Below are 23,548 nucleotides of genomic sequence, written 5' to 3'. Positions count from 1 at the left end.
GCAAATAGTTTAGATTTTAAATTAAGTAAATTGTCAGTCACATCAATTGTGGTTTTCCACACTGATGCTTTAATCTTAGTTACTTCCAAAACAAAAATTCCAAAATCATGCAGAGAAACTTAATCAGATTATTAAAATTATTATTATTCATAGACACACGCATAGAGAGAAGGATTGCATAACTTCAGATTTTACATAGAATATTACATTGTATTTAATTTCTTTATTAATTCATTGATTTTGATTGTATCTTCAACTTTTTGAAATGTTTTAGATTCCGACTTAAATAAATAAATAAATACGCTCCCCAGCAGATCATTTTAATTTTAAAACAACAATTTGAGCATTTTTAATTTAAAAATTTTGATTGCCTTATTTTATATCTATTCAATCTACAGCTGTTTAAAAATAATGTAAACACACTAATCTACATATATATATATATATATATATATACATGTACTTTTCACAATTCTATTGCAACCATTCTATTGTCCCCATTAAAACGTGGGTGACCCATCTTGAAAGCAGAGCCCCCCGTGTGTAAAAAGAGACAAACAACGTGAGCTGGCACCCAGATGAAAGTAATAATAAAACCCTCACACGATTTTACACAGTGAAGAATCACATTTGTTAGGGGAAGGTACCAACCAGAGTTAGTTTCGGGGTAGTAAATGAGAGCAAGCGAGCACGGGTGCAGCAGAGACACTGAGACAGACGAACAGAGACTTCCGTTCATAATCATCCACATCCTCATCCATCACTTCCACTGTCAAATATTCGGAAGGGTGGGGTGTGTGTGTGAACCCAACCCCATTTGTCCATGTTACCTTCCGCCAAGAGAGATGAAATTGTAGGTTGCCGCGAATTAGCGCCCTTTCAAAGCCAACTTGATAGTGACTAAATATTTCCTCATGTTGAAAATTCAATTCAATAGGTTTCCCTCCAAAATTTCAATACCGGGCCAAAAACAGAAAACTGAACCTTCGTAATAAAATAAGAAAGGGGAACCGAATCCACGGTGGTGTTAAAGAGGGAGGGAGATACGGGACCATTGATTGAGCTTTGTCTGGCCGGCCCGGCTCGCCCCATGTGACCCCCCCATCCCACCTGTCTGAGCCCGGCCCAGCCCGTCTTCGCCGATTCCACCCGTGCGATGCTGCCATGTCAGACAGAACTCCACACTCCTGACGAATGAAAGTGGAGTACGTACGGATGAATTGTGTGATGGGAAGAACAGAACCTGGCTGCTGCTGCGCGGGGAGGGGGTCGTCGTCGTCGTCGACGTCGTCAATGGAAGTTTGAAATTCGGAACCAGAATTTGAGCGCCATACACGATGTCCACATTCATGAAGGGAGGGGCTTTTGTGATGGCCTTCTTCTTCTTCATCGAGCTCGACAACTAATGTACACAATTTTCTTCCCTTCCGTTTTGTTCGTTCATTGTCCGTCATTTGGCTTCGCGGGGAGATCACGAACTCTGGTGTACACTTGCCGCCATCGCCACCAACTCCCGCCATACCGTCCCAAGTCTAAACTCAAACCTTTCCCTTGTATTCTCTTGGAAGGAGTGTCCGCAAATACCCTACTCTGCTGCTCCCCTCCTCTGCAGTGTACTTCACGCCCTTCCGAATTCTGAGTTGAAAGTGGAGTGTTATTGTGTTGGAGTTCGTTTCAGGAGTCGTTAGAAGTCGTATGAGTTCTCTGTGAGCCACCGGGGTGGAGAAGAATTCGTGACCAGTAGAGAATATTAAGGCTGTATTGGGAGTGCCTGAGTGTGTGTGTGTACATTTTGTTTTGTTTTGTTTTGTTTTTTTTGATTTTTTCCCACCTCACGAGCATTGAGAGAATTCGGGTGAGGAAGGTTGGTGGGAGGGAATGATTAAGTCGCGAGAGGTGTGGGAAGAATGAGACCAGGCGTTGGGTGGGTTTTGTTTGGAAGGAGTGAGCGGTACGGGAATTGTGTACAATTGACTTGGGGGTGTGTCGAGCTATTTATGATCGTGGGCGGTTGATTCGTATGGCGTGCATAGAATTTTCAACAAGTGTATGTGAATTCAGTGAGGGCTGAAGGGGGGGACGGGAGCGGTTTGAGCGCTGGAAATGTTGTGGCTGGAGGTAGAGTGTGCGAGAGTGGTGGAACTTGGAGAAATTTACAACGGTTAGGATACGTGTTAGTGTACAGAATCACTCATGCCCTCATTACCAGGACTTATCATGAGCTTCAAAGCCCAAATTTATGAGGAGTTGGGGTAGGTTCATGAGACGTATTGAACCGGTCCTCAGGAGGAGGGAAAATGTACAGGGATTGGAATGTATAGCTCTTTCAAATTGGCAGTGGGTTAGTGAGTATCAGCCTCGATGAATTCGCCACTCACAAAGCAGCCTCGGCAGAGTCCGATACAGAGCCGGACTTTTGCAAATAGAGATAGAATGCCCCCGCTTACACCAAACACACGAAGCGACGTGAATACTGCTAGAGGAAGGGTGTCTCTCAATTCGGAACCAAGCATTACCGACAGTGAGAAGGAAAATCGAGTGCACAGACCTGGGGGTAGCATCAAGAGGTCTACGAACAGTTCATCTTTAATCAAATATGAAGTATTGAATGAGTCCACTCGGAGCGCATCGCCATCCATTGGCACTGTGAATCACCATCAATCGGATGCCGATACACGAGCCCATTCATCTTACAACCGGAAGGATAAATCCTTGGGACTTCTTTGTGAAAAGTGATTTCCTCACCCGAGCTGATGCACGTGCACTACATTCATAATCGTTGGCAGCACTACTTGTGTCTACTTGGTCTGAGATCGTAGTAGTATGTGCATGCACATGTAGTCTACGCCACATGAAGGGTTTTTAGATAATTCTGTGTCAACTTATTTGGTGTTTCTGATGAGGGATAGATCCAGTTACGTTATGAACATTGGCTACATTGGATAGCAAGTAGCTGCATTGCTTCTGTGATTTGTTCTAGAATCTTGGCATTAGACTTACAAGCATCGATAGTACTGGTGTTACGTATCTTATTAAATTAGATTGTCTCTTCGTGAGACAAAAATGATATATCCTGGAACGCCTGAGTTAGCGCCATTTCAAGCACTGTTAAACGTGCACGTGGCGTTTGACTCTCATTCTTCAGTATAAGTAATGTTATACTGTTTTTTTATTTTCATTTTCATTTTCCATTTTTTTTTTATCATAGCCTGTACTATCAAGGCTACAGTGAAATGCCATGAACCCCTTCTCATTTAAATACCACTCAAGACGATTTTGTTCGATGCGAGTAGCCCAGCAATTTTTGACACGAACTCAAATGTCAATGTGCTTCATTTTTTAGATTTCGTAGAACGCTTCTTCACCTACATTGTTGTGAGGTCATTGCTCTATATGTGACATTTGAGCTTAGGCCGAGGTCGCTATGGTTGTCAAAGTGATGCTAACTTGATCATGATTCGTCGTTGTAGCTTCTTGAACTTATACGGGACTGAAGAAGGAGAATGTATTAGTCTCGATGAGGCTGCAAGCCGTCTAGGTGTTGAAAGGAGGCGTATTTATGACATTGTGAATGTCCTTGAAAGCATAGAGGTATGTTGCTCTTCCTATATCAGTAAAACCATTCATGCACTGTCCTGTAAGAGATGTAGATCTACATTTGATGTGTGATCTGTTACTTTGTTGTTTTATTTCAGTGTAACTGTGGTACTGCGTTATCATATGTTTAATGTGTGTTGTGGGAAGACCTGAGAGCATTTCTTGTGAAAATCACAAATTCATCATATTTGTGCAGGTTCTCATTCGAAAAGCTAAGAACCGGTACACATGGCATGGGTCTACGAGGTTGCCTCAAGCTCTTCAAACCATGAAGGTATTATAATCTCATTCACGTCTACATGCCGTTTTGAAGACTCGATTTCATTTCAAGTGCGCTGATTGAAGAAGCAACTTGCTCTTATGCGATGTTGAGCGTTTAAACCTTATTTGAATTGTAAACCTTATTTGAGGCCCTGGTGTGATATCATTTATTTATTTATTTGTGTCTGCTTTGTCTTGTACAGGAAGCGGCTTTACGCGTTTATGGATTGGGAGAGTTTGCCAATACCTCTGCTGATGAAAGTAGACCAACGATTGTGGCGAGTGTACGTTCTGTCCGAGTTTCACCCGATTGCAGTGTTAGAAATATATTGCTGGATGTCTTTGTAGATCGTGACTTTTGTTGTGTCATATTCTTCAATGGGCGACTATCTGGTGTAGTAAAATTCTGGTCTAGTTGAGAACAACTGCTTCGGTTAATGTTAACACGTGCAAAACAAGGAAGTCTTTGTTCATCTGATTCTTTACTTTGCAGAACTGTGCGTCTTCAGATGATGAGGACGAGGAACGGAAAACCTTGCCTTCACAAGAGTCAGAAGCATGTGCCTCTGTCCAGTCTCAGCAAAGTTCAGCTCCTAAAGCGAAAGCAGGTAACGCCATCGTTTCTTTTAAGTAGCAGTTTCTACCTTATTCAAAAGTCTCGATTGGTCGACGTCAATGTGATTCCTGTGGATAACTTACGACCATATTGCTAGTCCCTTTGTTAATAATATTCACATGAGTTGTGTGTTTCTAGATTGTCGGCGGGAGAAGTCACTGGGGCTCCTAAGCCAGAAGTTTGTTCAGCTTTTCCTAGTCTCCCAGTCGCAAGTCGTCTCTCTTGAAGACGCAGCTCGGCTGCTGCTTGGCGATTGCAAAGATGCTTCCAAACTTAAGAGTATGTATACAAATCTGTTATAGTGACATAAACAAGATAGCAGTGCCTTACTAATAGGTCGTTTGATTGAACTACGTTCACGAGCTTACTTATATTAACATTGTGGTTTCTTCAATGGCAGCTAAGGTGAGGCGATTGTATGATATTGCAAACATCCTTTCATCGTTGCAACTCATTGAGAAGGTAAGTATTTCATTGCCTACATGATTGACGTGTTATCGTGCTGTACAATGCTCCAACGCAAGCAGTTGAACTAAAATTAATTTTTGAAACTGTGCAGACACACATGGCGGAGAACCGCAAACCTGCCTTTAGGTGGCTCGGCACAAAGGATGACCTTGTTGGTCCAGCTACTCGTATGAGGATATCAGGGAACTACGTCCAGAGCCCAACTGTGAACACTATTCCTGCGTGCAGCTCTTTCTCGTTTGATAGGACCAAACGAGGTCTCAAACGGGGTGGTACGGATGCTCCCAGAGTGGAACCGAATTCGGCTAAGAGAACAGCCCTGAAGCCACTGCAGCCTAGAGATCCAAATGTGATGACTCCTTATTCCAGAGATATTATCAATAAACCTGTGCCACTACATCCACGCGCATCTCAGGCTGATTCTTCTGTATCTGACCTCAAAATTTTGAGCGTAGCACCTTCGCCACATAATGCGGCCGACTCTCCAACTGCACCAGCAACCACCGCATTTTCAAGTCCAATAAGAACAACTGGTAAACATGCCCAAGGCTTTCTTTGTGTTTAGTTGCACTTAGTTGAGGGTCTGTTGATGTGTCTATTGGTCTTTTGCTCTTAATATTGCTCTAGAGTTTATGCACTATTCTGCTAGCTATGCCTCGGATCGGTTCTAGTTGTTACTAAGTTGCTGTTCCTGATCCAGTAGGTTGGAGGGAATGGAATGACGGCGTTCAAATTCATGCAACTCCCACCATCACTCCGTGGTCCGCGCAGTGTTGTGATCACGCTGGGTCCTCGAATGCAGCTTGCCCTTCTAGCAACAGCACACTTACTTGCAGTCAAGGCGGATGCACCCCAGTCATTAGCCAGGCCCCAGGAATGGGTTCTCCGGCAGTGATGGCTGGGGGGGGTGTGAGAAACTGTCGCACTTGTCTATCCCGGGTATCGTATGATAATCTCTACCCATTCAGGCCTCCTGGTTCTTTATTTAACCCTTTCCTCCCCTCTCCCCCTTTTCCAATGCATCCTCAGCTAGCTGCTGCTGGATTCAGTCTTGCACCTCCAGGGCTAGCTCCAGAGCAATCTCTTGGATTGGATTCAACCCGGGCGCAGGATTGTTCAGTTCACAGGACAGACAATGGAGTTGCAGCCGCCGCCGTCCTGCAGTACCATAATGAGAGTGAGCCCTTTTATCCTCCTTGATCACTTTCAAATCAATGTAGATTCCCGTGCTCGGGTCACTTTGGCAGCGTCATGATCACTTGATCTTACCTGCAAACCTAATGTGCTGTTTATCGTCTCACCCTATGACTATTGTATCTTTGACTTCTCATATTATTTGAGTTGCAGCTCTAGGTCACATGTTTGCACAATACGTGGAGGCGTGGAAGTCGTGGTATCTACAAGCTGCATCGGTTGCTAATCCTTCAAGTTTTCAAACTCCTCCTCCAGTCCGCCCTGGCACACCACAGAGCCCTTCATAACAGGGACAGAGTTACGGGCTGGAATTCTAAATGGATGTGGCGAGTACAGAATGTGCAAATCTGGTTGAAAGTCCTCATATGCGAATTGAAGCTATAGCAGAATTTTTGACACTTGATTGCCCATTGCAGTCCTTGGAGAATGTAGGCAGTGTATTTGAAAATTGAGAGGTGTTTCAAGATAAATCACCCATTTTCGTGGTGAGCGCTGTAACAGAAATGTCATAAAACATTCTTTCCTATATCCGTCCTTGTTTAAAAGAGTCGAGATGTTCTCAGATCCATCCTCGTCTCTGCTTGGGCTGATTCATCCTGTATCATTGGTGCTTACTGTATTCCATGGAACATTTAATTTTGTTGCGGATCATCTCGTTCTTCTTGTGACTACTTTTAACGGATATTTCAACAGATGCAATTTCATCCGTCGAGTCTTAAAGGTCATGGATCCTTGCAATTTCACGAGTCGACTTGTGGTACTTTGGAGTGTTTGTAAGATCTAAACGCCGAAAGCAAAGATATTTTCAGAACAAACCTTGTCATTGACTAATTATCTTGGCCGAATGTCGGTGCTGGTTTTTTCCTGTGGCTCTGTGATTAGGTCTAGTAAATAAGCTTGCTGTCGATAGGTGAGCCTTCCCACGCTTGACAAACTTTTCACTAATTCATGTGGCCTTTTAAAAAGAAACACTTTTTCCAGTTAATGACAAAATACAAGTGTCAATAGCTAGACTCTCCCTCAGATACGTATTAAACCTCTTCTTTTGAAAAACAATTGTTCAGCATTGGCATGGATCTCACGTGGGTTCATGAGGTATCTAGTAATGCTGTGTCCCTCTTAACAGACCACATGGTAGATCTCATATATTACCTTAGTGATAGAAACATATTCACAGTGATTTTCATGAAGCATGGTAATGTGCTTTCTCTTCATGTGAATGAGAACTAATTCGAAGGGAAGTAAAAAACATTGAAAAACAAAGGCATGCTATCACCATGGACGTTGATTGCTCAGACAATCAGCATAGATTGTGTAACCTCATAGAAACTGACTTTTGTCAAGAATTTTCACTGTCAATGGCACATGCTGTAATGGACACAAGTGTGTATGAACATTTATTGAGTGGTCCTTGGGCTCAGTGTATATGAGCACAAATCACAAAGGAAAAGACGGGCAAGAATGATTCCATGAAACACATGCAATATCTACTTGATAATAGCATGAGTTTTTTTTTATTACTAAAAACATACTTGTGTCTACAACATGCATGTGAATTTTACTACTACATAAAATCATGGCTATTTTTTAAATTCTTAAATTATTTGTTGCAAACACTTATACTACCTAATTACATAGAAAAAAATGAAATAGGTTAGATTAGAAATATTTCCTTTATAAAACATTCAAAAACTTTGATTAAATTTATTAAGTTATTATAGGTGTCTTGCAACTTAAATACATAAATAAATAGCATTATGGTCTTTAGAAAATCTTTGCATTAATTTCTTAGTAGCTAATATAAAGAAATAAGACCACAACTATCTATAGCTTTGTCAATATTTTTCTTATAGTCTAATGAAAATTTAATACTCTTAAATCTCTTTATGCTAAGTACTAGTTGTTTTGATTCATTATTATTTTTAGAAATGTATGTATATGATTTTTTTTGTTTTATTTCCTATATATTGGTATATATGAGATAATTATTTTTAAAAATTATATTACAATCTATATTCCTAATATTATATTTTTATCTCTAATATATAACTTAAAGCTATAAAACTACAATAAAATAAAGTTTAAACAAAAAATTAGACCTTTATATCTTATTTATTACAAACTAAGTACAACATTTTTTTTGATTATCTAAATATCTATTTATACAATATTTATATTTATAATTATCTAAATTTAAATTTAAATTTTATATTAATATTAATTTTAAAATTTTATATTATTTATATTTATATTTATTTAAATATCTATTTATATACATATATTTATATAATATATATAATTTATTTTATTTTATTTTATTTTTTTACTTCTATATTGGTACTAATTAATAATATAATAATTTTTAATATTAATTTTGGTCTATTTCTTTATTTGTTTATCTTCTTATTATTTTATTTAATAATATTATATAAATTTCTTTACTATAGATTCTTTTTAATAATGATATTAGAAAAAATTAAAAATAATTATTTAAACTAAAATATTTTTAATTTCAATCTTTAGATCTAAGTTTAATTATTATTATTTTTTAAAGAATCTATCAAATATTTTTTTTGTTCACATATTTGTATTAGTTTTTAGTTTTTTTAATGATTTATCTCATTAAAATAAGATGCATCAACTTTATTTTGTAAAAGAATACTTTTATCAATTCAATTTTCAAAACAAAGAGGCTACAAAGGACCAACTTGTGACAAGTGGCCTTCATTAATCAAAGGGCCCTATTGGAAGTGATGGACAATCCAATTGAAGACATGCTATTGTTTCAAGGAGTAATTGAATTTAAAACTTCATTTGATTAGGACATTAAATAAAAGAAGTATGACTAAGGTTCCATCTATTTCTATGTTTTGAAACTAAAGACAATGAGATAGCTTGTTGGGCCCACTTTGCCTTAGTTGGAGATAAAAAAGAAAGGAAGTCCTTTAGAGCATATAATTCACTAAGACATCATATTATAAAGGTTTAGCATATATAAATTAGAGTATAGAATATATGTAAGTAGAAGGGATCTAATAGATCAATTTGAATAAATAAAGATGAAAATATCAACAAAGAAGATGGTCAAATTTTCAACTTAAGTAAGGTTGCAAAAAATTAATTTAGCAAACCTTGATAATAAAGTTGGAAGGAAAAAATTGAAAGAAGACCTGATTGCATTAAGTTGTAATATTTCTATCAATATTGTGCTGATTTTGGAATAAAAATATGGTAGAAAAATTAATTTGAGAGAAGTGCCTTTTGAAATGGAAAATATAATCTAAATCAATTCTAATGTATCGGATCTCTCGTTAAATATATAAATATGCTAATAGAAGAATGAAAGAAGTAAACTACTACTAATGAATGAGACAATGTATTAAGGACATGAATATCGAAGAAAAAAATCCTCAATATACTCTTGAGTCACTAAAAAGAACTAGAAATTCACTTAAAGATGATATAGTATTGTAAAAAAAAAAGAAAATTAAAAAGACTTGAAACAAGACTAAGGACTAAAAAGGCACTGATAAGAGTGAAGAAGGCTTCACTTGTGCCTCTATATATACTCTTAACTAGGAACTATATCGTGATATCCTATAAGACTTTTAAAACATGTTGATTTCAGAAGATACATATCTTAACTTGCAAGATAAGTTTTCTATATATGCGCCATATAGTTACTTTGTTTCATAAGCTATCAATATGTGGTTAATTTATTGACTAATTTTCTAACCTACTAATCAATTATAAACAAATATAAAGTTAAAGAAGCATCTATGAAGCTTTTAAGAAGCTTTTCTAGAAGATATTGTAAAATTAATCTACTTTTATTTATTTTTATCTATTTCTATCTAATCATATATATATTTATTAGAGTATATATGAATATCTATGACATTATCTTCCCTTTTAGAGACAAGTTCCACTAGGAGAGATCATCATGTCTTGATGAAATCTAAGATGTAATGAATTGTATTTGCTACATACTTTGAACTTTGTTCCTTTCAAAGATGGTTAATAGGTCTTATCAACCATCGATAGTATTCTATACTAGGACAAGAAAGCCACCCTATTATTTGATTGTTGTTGAGGCCTTTGTAACTTCCTTCAAATAAAACATTTAGAATACCATTAAGAGTTGTTTTTACTTCTAATAAAATCACCAAACATCAAAAGTCTCTTCTAAGGTTGTGATATCAAATATGTTGTATCTTGCCATCTATTCAAGGAAAGATATGTTGTTCTTGATGATCTTCATTTTAATTACGTCATCTTGAAGATTGTGAAAATTGCAATATCTTATTTAGTGAGTGAACAAGAGAAAGTTCTTCAGTTGAATCTACTAATTATTGATTTTCTAACTCCTTAGCATCACAACTACAAAGAAGTTACAAAGAAGGATAGAAGGTAGAATGCTATCTTCCTTGAATCTTGTTTCTTTTACAACAAAGATTTTCTATTCCTTAATTTATTTTTAATAGATTTTATTTATGAAAAGCTTCAATTCTCTTTATTGTATTTGCAAGATTCTTTATTGGCTTGTATATGCATTCACTAATATCATATTTGTACCAATGAAAAAGATATTCTTACCTATTTTGGCACCGCATTAAATTTAAGACTTCTTCTACCTTGAACTCTTAATTATTATCTACTTCTATAAGAAGAAGTGGCATTTGTCTTCTTCTTGAGATATTCAGTGTTTTATATGGCTTAAGAAGAGAAATATGAAATACAAGGTAGATCTTTATAGACTCCAATAGATGTAATCAATAAGCAATAGGATTAATTTGTTTACAAATAGAAAAAAGTTGAAGCCTATGATAGTTCAACTTTTCAAAAGAACAAGTAGTCTTAATATTATAACAAAGTAATCATATCTTGTTACCTACATTGAATTATGGTTATTTCTTGCAATAGGCATCTGCATTTGTCTTTTTTCATTCTTGAGCTCCTTTTAATTACACTTTTATTGTTGCATGTAGCTCTGTCAAATGATTTGCTAAATCTTTTGCTATAGGATTATGAACTTTTGAAAGTCAAAAGTATCAAGTTGTGAATGATAACCATAATTGGTAAAGAAAGATGTTTGTTAGGTGGAAGAATGTACCAAATTATTGTACATAAATTCTATCAATAGTAAAAGAATTGTCTAATCATCTTGATAATAGTTGATGGTACACCTCAAATACTGCTTCAAAACTTGATTTATTCATTCTATTTGTCCATCAATTTGAGGATGAAAAGCCAAAGAGAGCTTCATATCCACCTTTAAAATCTTAAAAAGGATTCTCCAAAATCTTGATATGAATTGAGTCTTTTTATCCAATATAATATCTTTAAGCAATCTATGATAGCGATAGATATTATTAAAAAAAGCTTAGCCATTTCTTTACTAATGATAGATTTTATATATGATACAAAATATGCCATCTTGATAAAATGATCTACTACCATGAATATAAAATCATACAATCTTGAGACTAGAAGACTCGACATAAAATCTACAAAAATCAAAGATCATGATTGTTTTGGAATAGGTAATAATTGAAGAAGTCCATAAGATTGATAGCAAGGATTTTTGGATCTAGAATAAATATCACATGATTTTATAAAGTCTTTGATTGCATTCCATATTTGAGGCCACCAAAAATATCTCTATATTAGCTCCAAAGTCTTGTTGTATCCAAAATGTGCAGTTGTTGGAAAGTCATGACAAGATTAAAGAATACATTGTAATGTTGTAATATGACTATATGGTAAAAGATAACAATATAGATCTTATTATAGAAGAACTAAGTTAAAAGATAAAATAAAAAAAATATGGATAAAAGATAGGAAGGTAGTAAAACTTTTAATAGTAATACTATTATTTTAGAAAAGTCACTTCAATTTACTTTGTAAGACCATAAATAAAACAAAATAAGATAGATTAGAAAAATAAAAGATATAGACATATGTAAGAAGAAGTAAGGAATTGGTTTTAGTAGAATTCATCTCAAAAGGGACAAAAATTGATATCCAAAGAAGACCGGTTACCAATCAGGGTCGAAATCAGACCATGAGGCACAAAACTAAGCCTTGATAATGATTTTGGAGGTTCTTTTAGAGATCTAAGAGTAGAATTAGAGAGAAAACTTGAAAGAGTTGCTATAGGCATTGATTTTGAGAAATATGAGTAGATAATGACTTTGTAAGAGCTTTGAAAAGTTGATGTTGTTTGCAGTGACTTTGATTTTGAAAAATAAAATAGGATTGACATTTTGGGTAATTTTAAGAGTTTGGTAATAGATTTACAAGTGATTTTTTTTGGATTTGTGGGTGTAGTTGTGCTTAATTTGTGTTGTGAATTTGGATTTGATTAAATGATTAGATTGAAAAGCATGAAGGTTTTTGTAGGTTATGTATTTCGGAATTTAAGGTTTTGAAGACTAGTGAGATTTTCTTACATATCTATCAATCCGTCAATTAGATTGAGAAAAAGTTTTTTCATAGAAGTAGTTAGCTTGATTTTTAACAAGTGTGTAAAGTTTGGAAGAAAAATAATAGTTCAATCAAGAGTAATTGGCTTTGAGAGATTGGCATCAAGGTCAAGGAAGGAAGTCGGCCGATACCCAAGTACATTTTTGAGGTTATTGTCTATTTTGATAATTTTGATTCTTTTCAATTATTTTTGTACTTATTTTCAACTTAATTATTAAGAAGTGTACAAAATTTGAATTAAAATCAATAGTTTATTTATCAATTATTGAGGTTTAAATCTGCTATATGAATTACTTGGCATTGATTAGGATTTGGTTTAGGATTTGGTTTAGGATTAGGGTTAGGATTTTGGATTAATTTAAGGTTTGGTTAGGATTAGGAATTGATTTAGATTAGAGATTATTTAGGATTTATTTAAGATTTGAGTAGGATTTATTTAGGATTCATTTAGGATTTGATTAGGATTTATTTAAGATTTGACTAAGATTTATTTAGGATTTGATTAGAATTTGCTTGAGATTTGTTTAGGATTTGATCAAGATTCAATTAGGATTTGACTAGGATTTGTATTGAGTTTGGTTAGGACTTATTTAAGATTTGATTGAGATTTGACTAAGATTTGACTAAGATTTGATCAAAGTTTGACTAGGTTTTGATAAAGATTTGACTAAGATTTGACTAAGATTTGACTAAGATTTGACTAGGTTTTGACTAATATTTGATTAAGGTTTGACTAAAATTTGACTAAGATTTGACTCAATTTTGATTAAGGTTTAATTAAGATTTTTATTTTAATGTTTTATTCAGATTTCTATTTTAATATATATATATATATATATATATATATATATATATTGAATTTCTATGTTATTTTTTATGATTTTTTTAAAGGATCTTTAGGAATTTTTTGTATTTTTTGTATAAATCTTTTGAAATTTTAATTAAATTTCATTGATGTTTGATTATATTTGTTAATATTTAATTATAATTTGTTTAAGAATCTATTAGAGTTGTTAGGACTTGTTGTTGCAATTTTCTTTTTATCTTCCATAATCTGGTATTTGGTGCATTTTCTAGCCAAACTTCACGTAATACGACAACGTAATTATACTTTGCCTTTTGGAATGTATAATTGTCCCTTAAAGTAGAATAGATTATTTTTAAACTTGAAATTAGAAGTATTGTAAAACTTAGAAGAATTATTCTTAATATCATCAAGAAGAGAATTAGAAGATATACTTAATTGAATTTGCTTAACAAATGTTGAATCAATAATTAATATTAATTTTATTGTTCAAAGGTAAAAATGCTTTGACTTCAATTTTTTTTTTTTTTTTTTTTTTTTTTTTTTTGATCAAAAGATGTATTTCCTTCTTTTAGTGTAAGATAAGAATATTTAAAAAGACTGTTCAATAAACCTTACTAATTTTTGAATCGATAATTAATCTTGAAATCAAATCTTCATAAAGACATGCTCCAACAAGCTTGGTAATAATTCAAAATATGTGCTAATATATAGCACTCAAAGTTCTTGTGATCTGTATACATAATGACTGGACTCAAGGCACCTTTTATATAATGATGTCATTCTTGAAATGAATCTACAATTGCATAGAATTCTTTGTCGTGGAGCTCATAATTAATCTTAATTACTGAAAACTTTTGGAATAGAAAGCTAATAGATGGAGTTTGTCATCTGCTCCTATTTATGACAATATTACATCCAAGGCAAAGTCTGATGCATATATTTCCATAAAAAATGCCTTAAAAAATTCAACACAATATAAGATTGGTGTAGAAATAAACTCTTTTTTTAAAGCATCAAATAATTGTTTATCTTCTTTATTTGACTCAAATTTGTCTTTATAAGTCAAACGTGTAAGTGGAGCTGCAACTTAAGAAAAAATCTTGATGAAGATCTGATAGTAATTGGCAAAGCTCAAAAAGCATTATACATATCTTATTATTTTAGGAATCCTTCAATCGATGATTGTTTGGATCTTTTTTGGATCCATCATTAGTTTTTTGTTGGAAATCATGTATCTTAGGAAGTGAACTTGAGTAATGTAGAATATATATATATATATATATATATATATATATATATATATATATTTATATATATATTTTAACTTGGCATATAATCTTATATCTTTAAATTTTTATAACACACAACAAATATGAATTTAATGCTCTTTTGTGTTTGTAGAGTAGATTAAGGTGTTGTTCAAATAATAGACAACAAAATCAATAAGAAACTTAAAAAAGACATCATTCATTAAATGTTGAAAAGTAATTGGTACATTCATGAGTCCAAAAGGCATGATATTACATTCAAAATTCTCATATCTAGTTCAAAACACAATTTTCTATTCATCTTCTTCTTTAATGTACATACTAGATTATATATTTTTTTTAGATTTATTTTTGTATAGATCTTTGATTGATTGAGTTGATCAAGAAGTCTTAAAATCAAAGGTAGAGGATACCTATTTTTAATAGTAATCTTATTAGATTCTTCATAGTCTATATACATTTGCAAACAACCATTTTTTTTCTTCACAAATAAGATAGGAGCCTTCGCTGCAGATTTAAAATGGCATATGAAATTTTTAGCCAAATTCTTATCAATGAATTCCTTAAGTGTAGCGAATTCATTTGGTAATAGGTTATAGATTGGTCCAAATGGTGGTTGAGCTCTTTCATGAAGATCAATGGAACGATCACAAAGACAATGTTTTAGAAGAATATTTATATTTTTATTTTAAAAATATCTTGAAAATCTTCATACTAGCTAAGAATATTACTTGACATCTTTTACCATCAAAAATAGATGTGGCATATATAGCAAAAGGTGACTCTTCTTTTGTGGTATGCATGAAAGTTCTTATACCTACTAGTAAGGATTTGGATGTATTAGATTTATATATTTTTTTCTTGACTAACAAGATTTTGGACTAAACTATGACAAAAATTAAGATTATAAAAAATCCAATCTATCTGTAAATTATACTTTTTTAACTTGAATAATCCTAAAATAACCAAATTAGATGGAGATCTTATTATATTAAATATAACCATGCTATTGTGATTTTTAATTAATATATCTAAAAGAACAATTTTAGTTTTTTTGACTAATAATATCTCTTATTTTTTGACAAAATCTATGTCTATGAAATAGACTAAGGTTCTTAAATCTAACAAAATTAAGACTTTGTGATTTTTTTTCCTAAATAAACTTCTATTATAAAAGAAGGTGAGAGGTTTGAAGAAAGAATAAGACCTTTATTAGGAGCTATGCAAGATTTCAATTGCATAGTCCTTCTTATAGTTGAAAAAACTCATTTTTTAACACATTGTCTTTTTTGGCAACCATGCTTCTCATTTTGTAGTTGCATTGTTTCTTTAGACAATGATGAGTAGTATGTTTAGCTTTTCTACAATATAAACAAAATCCCTCTTGATGTCGTCAAGTCTTTTTCTACTCCATGAGAGATTTAAAATATACTATATCAATTTGTATTGATTTTGGCCTTGATAAATAAGTTTTTGAAAACTTAAAAGTTGCCATCAATATTTGACTTATTCTTCTCCAACCAAATTTTTATTCTTGACATCTTTCAAATAATTGATTATCGCATGCAATAGCTTGAGCAATAAATTATTTCAAAGATTTTATCTTTGATATTATCAATAATAAATCTTTGATATTATCCTTCAATTCATATTAAAATTGATTGATAAGGGCTTTGTCATTTTAGTCCATGACATAAGCCAAGTTTAAGAATTTAATAGCATATATGGTGAATGACTAGGATATTTACCATAATAATAAGAGCTTTGTCTTTGCTATTCTTTTTTGACCATTTTCTCCAAATGTGGATGTAAACACTTCTAAGAATGAATTCAAATTATAAAAGAGTTGTAAATATTTTTTCATTGAGGTGCAAATCAAGAGAGAATACTTCTTCATAGAAGTGTGCCTATGAATCCGACTTGAGTAAATCCATAAGGATATTAAAAAAGATACAACTTTAGATAGAACTTGACTTATTATAGAAATCTTCAAAATTTTGATCTTATTCCATCAAACTTTTCAAGCATATTAATTCTTGTCTTAGTCATACTTGTAAAAGAAAAATTCTATGGATTTAGTTGTGAGGTCAATCCATTTACTTCTTTCAATTATACAACTTCTTGATGTAGACTTTGAACTTCTTCTATAGGAGTAGGAATAATATTTCTATGATTCATGTTGGAAATATGTGAAATTTCTACTCAGAGTATTGACAAGGTCATGAAGATCTACAATAGTTACAAAATCTATATTTATTTCCTTCAAGAATAGCATCAATAATTTTTTTTTTATAGAAATTCAAACAAATTCAAAAAGTTAAATAAGAAGAAGATAATCTGTAATCTATAATATTAAATAAAAATTTCCATAAAAAAGATAGTCTACTTGCTTTAAAAAAAATAAATTTTAAAAAATAAGATTTTTTGTTTAAAAGTAAGTAATTTATAACATTTAAAATATAAAAATAGAAGTGAAATAATCTACTAATTTTTAAAATAAGATAAAAATAGTAAGTTAATATTTTTTTCAAATTATCAAGGATATAAATTTCAAAGAAAGAAATCCTCAATACACTCTTATGTCACTGAAAAGAACTAAAAAGTCACTCAAAGATGATATAGTATCAAACTAGAATGGCTATTATCAAAAACAAGAAGATCAGAAAGTCTTGAAATAAGACTAAAGTCTAGAAAGATATTAATAAGAGTAAAGAAGGCTTTACTGTTATCTTTATATATACTCTTAACTAGGAGCTACATGGAAATATCCTATAAATCTTCTAAAACAAGTTGACTTTGCAAGATATATATTTTAACTTGCAAGGCAAGTTTTCTATATGTACACCACATAGTTAGCTTCTTTTACAAACTACCAATACGTGGTAAACTTATTCACCAAGTTTCTAATCTATATATCAACTACAAATACATGTAAAGTTAAAGCAGCATCTATGAAGATTCTATGAAGTTTTTCTGAAAGATATTATAAAATTAATCTATTTTTATCTATTTTTACCTACTTCTATCTAATCATATAGATATTTATTAAAATATATATGTATATTCATGACATGATAATACTAGAAATTACCTTGATTTTTTAATTCTAATATATTTGACTTGAAGGAAAGATATATGATTAGTGGAATATAAAACATGCAATATCAGAAGGCATTTGAGTTCTTATTTCATATCTTTTATTATTACTTACTCAAAAAATCATATTTGACTATAATATTATTACTTGTCAAAAAATCTTATATTTGAAGCATATAATATCTATTAAAATATTCCAATGATAAAACGTCAAAAAAGTGGTAAGCGATTAGATAAGGCACCATTACAAGGCCATGAAAATTAATAAAGATATAGTACGGTAAAAGAATATTTAAGAATTGAAGAAAGTGCTTAATGGTGTCGTGTTGTAACATGACTATATGGTGAAAGATGATAATATGGATCTTATTATAGAAGAGCGAAGTTAAAAGAAAAGGTAGAAAAATATGGATAAAAGATAGGAAGGTAGTAAAAATTTTAGTAGTAATGCTGTTCTTTTAGAAAAAATAGCTTCTACTTACTTTGTAGGGCCAAAAATAAGGCAAAATAAGATAGATTAGAAAAATAAATGATATAGACATATTTAGGAAGAAGTTAAGACTAAATTCTAGTAAAAATTACTTAAAAAAACTAAATGTTGATACCCGGAGAGGGCCGGTTATGAACCAGGGTCGAAATCAGACCATGAGGCACAAAACTGAGTCTTGACGACGACTCGGGGACTCTTTGGCAGATTAGAGAAAGAGGTTTGATAGAAGATTGGATAGGATTTCTATGGGCATTGATTTTGGATGATTTGGAGTTGATATGACTTTGTAAGAGCTTTGCAAAGTCAAGGTTTGTTTTGGATGACTTGGATTTTATGAAATAAAATAGGATTTATGTTTTGGATGATTTCAAGAGCTTTGTAGCAGATCTACGGATGAAATTTTGTGGGTTTATGGTTATAGTTGTGTTTAATATGTATCATGAATTTGAGCTCGATCTAACGGTTGAATCGAGGAATATTGAGGTTTAAGTGGGTCAAGGTCTCAGAAAGTAGAATTTTAGGTCTAGTGGGGGTTTTTAAGATTTCTTACAATCTACTAGTTGGATTGGAGTGAAACTTGTGTAAGAAGATATTGTTAAAGTAAATGGAGGATAAAATAGAAGGTAAAAGATATTATCTTAGGTAAGTTGCTAATAATCAAAAGATAGCAAAAGGATGAAGGAAAGTTACCAAGGTGGCAGCTAGGATCATAAGTGGCGACTAGGATTATAGGTGGCAGCTAGGATTATAGGTGGCGGCTAGGATTTAAAGTGACAGCTAGGTTAAGAGGATTTTAGGATTTAGTTGGATAAAAGTAAGATGAATACTAGCCAAAATGGATGTAACCTCTACCTATAAGTAAAAGGTGCTGGAAGTGAGAGGCATCTCATTCTACACTTCTCTTGTGTCTAACCTTGCTGATTTCTACTTACTTGTGTCTTGCTTATTGTGTTTGTTCAATAGGTTATGGGCCCACACACACTTTGTTGTGCTATTCAAGTAAGTTGAAGTCATTTATTGGTTGTTGTTCTTGTGTGGAATAGATCTTATGGTGTTTGTTGATGTTAGAGATTTTATGATCTAATCTGGTGTTTTGACTTGTGGAGGTTTTGATTTGGGCCTTATAGATCTCTTACATTAGTTTGAAGGTTCTTAATTCTTAGGATTGAGTGATTAAGATCTTATATAAAGACCTTCATAGTGTCTTTGATTTTGTGGTGAGAAAGTGAGTTTTATGAGTGGAAGAACTTGATGGTGAGGTTGATTGGAGTTCACATACTTGTAAGAAGCTTCAAGAGTTGATTTTGGAGTATTTGGAGTGAAGAAACATTCATTTGTTCACAAGAGGGCATTCTGAGATTTTGCTAGTACAAAATTGTTTTAGTGATTTTAAGCACATAGAGACTCTTTTTTTTGATATTTTTTGATAGACCTCTTCTAAGACATGGATTCAAGTGAGGGTGAAGGTTTGAGAGTGATTGAGAAGTTTAGAGGTGACAATTTCTACCATTGGAAGGTCAAAATGGAGCTTTTGTTGGCGTCTTTGGACCTTTGGGACATTGTAGATGAAAGTGAAGAGCCTCCAAGCACGTATACTGATGCTAAAGAGAGGAAGGACTTCACAAGACGAGAAAAGAAGGCTTTTGGTATGATTGCCACTAATTTGGATGAAGCCAACTTTTCTCACATCATCTCTTGCAAAAGACGAACAAAAGCATGGAAGACTCTTTGCAACATATATGAGAGTAAGAACTTATCTAATATCATCTTCACAAGGAGGAAATTCTTCACTTATAAGATGGAAGAAGGTGAAGACCTCATGGCTCATGTCAATAAGATAAAAGCCCTTGCTAATCAACTTACTATTATTGACAAGCCTTTAAAAGAAAGTGATATTGTCATGACCTTGCTTATGAGCCTTTCCGAGTCCTACAACTATCTCATTGTGGTATTGGAATCCATCAAAGTAAAAGAACTCACAATAGATTATGTGACGGCAAGACTTCTCCATGAAGTGACCAAGAGGAGAAAAAATGAGCCCCAAAGTGAGGATTCGGCTCTGTTTTCAAGGCAAAACAAGAAAAGTCATCCTAACCAATGTGGTAATGTGAAAACTTGCTTCATTTGTGGAAAACCAGGTCACTTTGCTCGAAATTGCTACAAGGCTAAGAAAAGAGATAGAGAAAGTACAAACAATGCTCGTGATGAATATGGAGGTGATGATCATGCATTCATGGCAAGTGAAGGTACTTCTATGGCTGCTATGTCCAAGTGGATCATTGATTCTGATGCCACCAAGCTCATGATTCCATACAAGTATTTATTTGACACTTATGAAGAGATTTCAATAATAAATATCCTCATGGGAGACAATGGCATAGTACAAGCTATTGGAATGGGCTCCATTGTTATAGAGATTGTTGTGAAAGACCAAACCAAGAGGATTAGATTGAAAGACGTCTTACATGTGCCAAAGATGAAGAAAAACCTCCTCTCGGTGAATAAACTTGTTTTACATGGTTGTAAAGTACAATTTGATAAGAATGGGTGTTTTGTGAAGACATTGAAAGGAGATCATATTGCAAAGAGCTTTAGAGATGGCAACCTCTACTTCATCAAGTGTAAGAAGATGAATGGAGTTGAAGTGGCGACATTTGGTGAATTTTCTCAAGATCAAGACAAGTTTGATATTTGACATCGACGCCTTGGTTATTTGAATGCCAAGAGCATAAAAGAGCTCCAATCCATGGTAAGTGGCTTAGATCTTGGTCATATGCAACAATGCTGTGATACTTGCTTGTTGTAGAATAAGTAGTTATTTTCAGAATGTAGATACCTAGTGTATGATATAAACAGGGATAGATAACTGCTGAAAAGGTGGTTCAGTAGGTAGAATGGATGAATAGTGAGGAAAAGTAGTTATCATCTGTAGTATAGGAGTTGGTATCTCAAGGTAGTATAAGGAGGATGGAAGAGGGGAAGAAAATGCCAGACTGCGATAGTATTCAGCCGGGGATAAGCTTGGTGCTATCTCTTCTTCTTAGTTTTTTTGTTTCTTTTGTGTTAGTATTGATTCTAATGAAGAGAATCAATTTAATGAATTAATGTTTGATTTACAAAGTTGTTTATAGATCACTGTTTATCAATTGTTGTGAAAGATTGAGGACGTATAGAAGTTTCCAGTCACTATTTATCGCAAGGTTGTAAGTTTAGTGGAGAGGAATTGTAATCGAAGGAATTGTCTTGATTAGATTCTGTGGATTGGAAGTTGTTCGTTCCAGGGTTCGAGATATGCTTGTGTATTCGTGAATTACACAGGGTACTGAAATCATTATTGTGGATGTTATTATATTGATATGAGAGAGTGGACAGTAGGAGGAATAGTTAAGTGTTCTTCGGTATGGTAAGCATTCAGCAGTAGCAGTTAATTGCATGACCCTAACAATTAGAGCTCATATACATGGTCATTCCCCATGTTCGAATCCTCCTATACAAGTTTATGCTGGGAGGTTTCTTTCGAAATAAGTAAAACGAACAATCACATTTTGGCGCCACTGCCAGGGATTAACAACATTATTGAGTGTTAGGAATTAACTGTCGAAGCAGTAAAGGAGATTAGGAAGCAAACTCAATAGAAATAATGAAAGAGTATGGTTATTAAGAATAAAAATTTAACAGCAAAGAGAATAAAGTAATCAAAGGAAAGAACAGAGCAATCGCAAGCAAGAAATTTGTTGCGTGATGAGCGAGGTCACAAATTAAAAAAGAAGCATCGACAAAGTTGGATTAAGCCATGGTTGCATGCCTGTCGGCATATTCGATCGTACCCAGAAGATGATCGATCTCTAATATTTCAAAAGTACATACCGTTAAAGAAATTACCAAGAGTACTCACGGAAAGTGCTGCTAATAGTTCAGCAAACCTCTTGAAGCCGTTAACGAAAAACGAGGAAGGCACAGAGAAATTAGGTACTCCACTGGGTATCTTCTCAATTGAAAATACGTCCAATCCTAACAAGATTAGTTCTGAAGATCGGCAGAAATCACTTGCCAATAAAGACCAATTCAGAGTATATCAAAACCTATCGTTTTCACCTCATATTCAACCAGTAAAATAATTTGGAGATAATAATAGTCAATCGGGAAGGCTTGGAAGTCCGAAAAAGACTTTTACGGGAGACAATTTTTATTTTAATAAGAAATTAAGTGGAACACCAACATCTTTAATGATGTCCAGAGGACCAGCAGTTCCGATTGCAGTTCAAATGGGTGCAATGGGCAATCAAACGACTAGCGTCGTGCCATTACCTTCTTTTCGGGATTTACCAGGTGCAGATCCAGATCAACATTTGTTTCAATTCTTGATGGAGTGTGTAGCCAATAATGGAAGAATAGAAGATATTTGGCTGAGATGGCTGCCAACGACATTGAAAGATACAGTATTTGAGTGGTATAACCGCCAACCTGTGGGAAAATTTATCAATTGGGAGGCATTGAAAAATACATTTTTAGCCCATTTTTGACCAATTGGTTTTGAAGAACGTCTTACAAAAAAATTAATGAACAACACAATGGTACCAGAGAAAGCAGTATAATCATATTATGGTCGTATAGCAAATATACTTCAAAAATGGCCAAATAACCAAATGCCAGAATCATTTGTGTTGTCCATATTGGTTAATGGACTACACCCACCAGAATTAAAAATGTTTGTAAAAGAGGCCCAATCAGCCACCATTGCATCATCTCTTGAGCGAAAAAAAGTATGGAAGGAATGTCACTATGACCATAACTTAACAGTTGGAGCCACGATGATTCCATCTCAAGGAGGTTATCAAATAACAAATTGGAATGATGCATCGGGAAGTTATCTGGGAAGAAATGATTATGGTACAATTCCACAGGGAATAGTGGATGCCGTTCCAATGCAAGCTGTACCACCATCATCATCACACCCATATGCACCTTATTCCATGTATCAAAAACCAATACCTACAAAGGAATTACCAAATGCATTGGTATCAAGGGATCCCAATGAGTCATTGCTGTTAACATTGACAAAAAAAAATGGATGAATTGGTTGTGAATCTGGCCAAGGATAAAGAAAAAAAGCATAAACCAATCAATATGCGTCCCAATGTCTGGTACATTAATTGTAAGGGGCAAGGTAATTTAGTAACAGAATGTCCTTCACCACCCCAAATGATTGTACAATATACCTTTTGCGGAGGCAAGCATATTACCACCAACTGTTGGAATTTACA

General features: G+C 33.5%; 1 protein-coding gene across 2 annotated transcripts; it reads left to right on the top strand.

Annotated features, from left to right (window-relative positions):
• Positions 1 to 1,981: 1,981 nt before the first annotated feature.
• Positions 1,982 to 6,664, top strand: LOC112273969 (uncharacterized). Of its 2 annotated transcripts, none has more exons than XM_024503082.3 (10): positions 1,982 to 2,732; positions 3,471 to 3,591; positions 3,794 to 3,871; positions 4,062 to 4,142; positions 4,352 to 4,466; positions 4,613 to 4,753; positions 4,875 to 4,936; positions 5,034 to 5,475; positions 5,643 to 6,119; positions 6,290 to 6,664. In XM_024503082.3, exons 1-10 carry the CDS (start codon positions 2,362 to 2,364, stop codon positions 6,421 to 6,423), a joined length of 2,022 nt encoding a protein of 673 aa, XP_024358850.1. In that variant the 5' UTR covers positions 1,982 to 2,361; the 3' UTR covers positions 6,424 to 6,664. The 2 variants fall into 2 exon arrangements, with proteins under 2 accessions (XP_024358850.1, XP_024358851.1); XM_024503083.3 differs by having other exon boundaries at positions 2,063 to 2,732; positions 5,646 to 6,119.
• The last annotated feature ends 16,884 nt before the right edge of the window (positions 6,665 to 23,548 follow it).

Source organism: Physcomitrium patens, chromosome 21, assembly GCF_059467195.1.
Source record: "Physcomitrium patens ecotype Gransden chromosome 21, ASM5946719v1, whole genome shotgun sequence".
Lineage (NCBI taxonomy): Eukaryota > Viridiplantae > Streptophyta > Bryopsida > Funariales > Funariaceae > Physcomitrium > Physcomitrium patens.
This window is presented reverse-complemented; position numbering and strand designations above follow the sequence as displayed.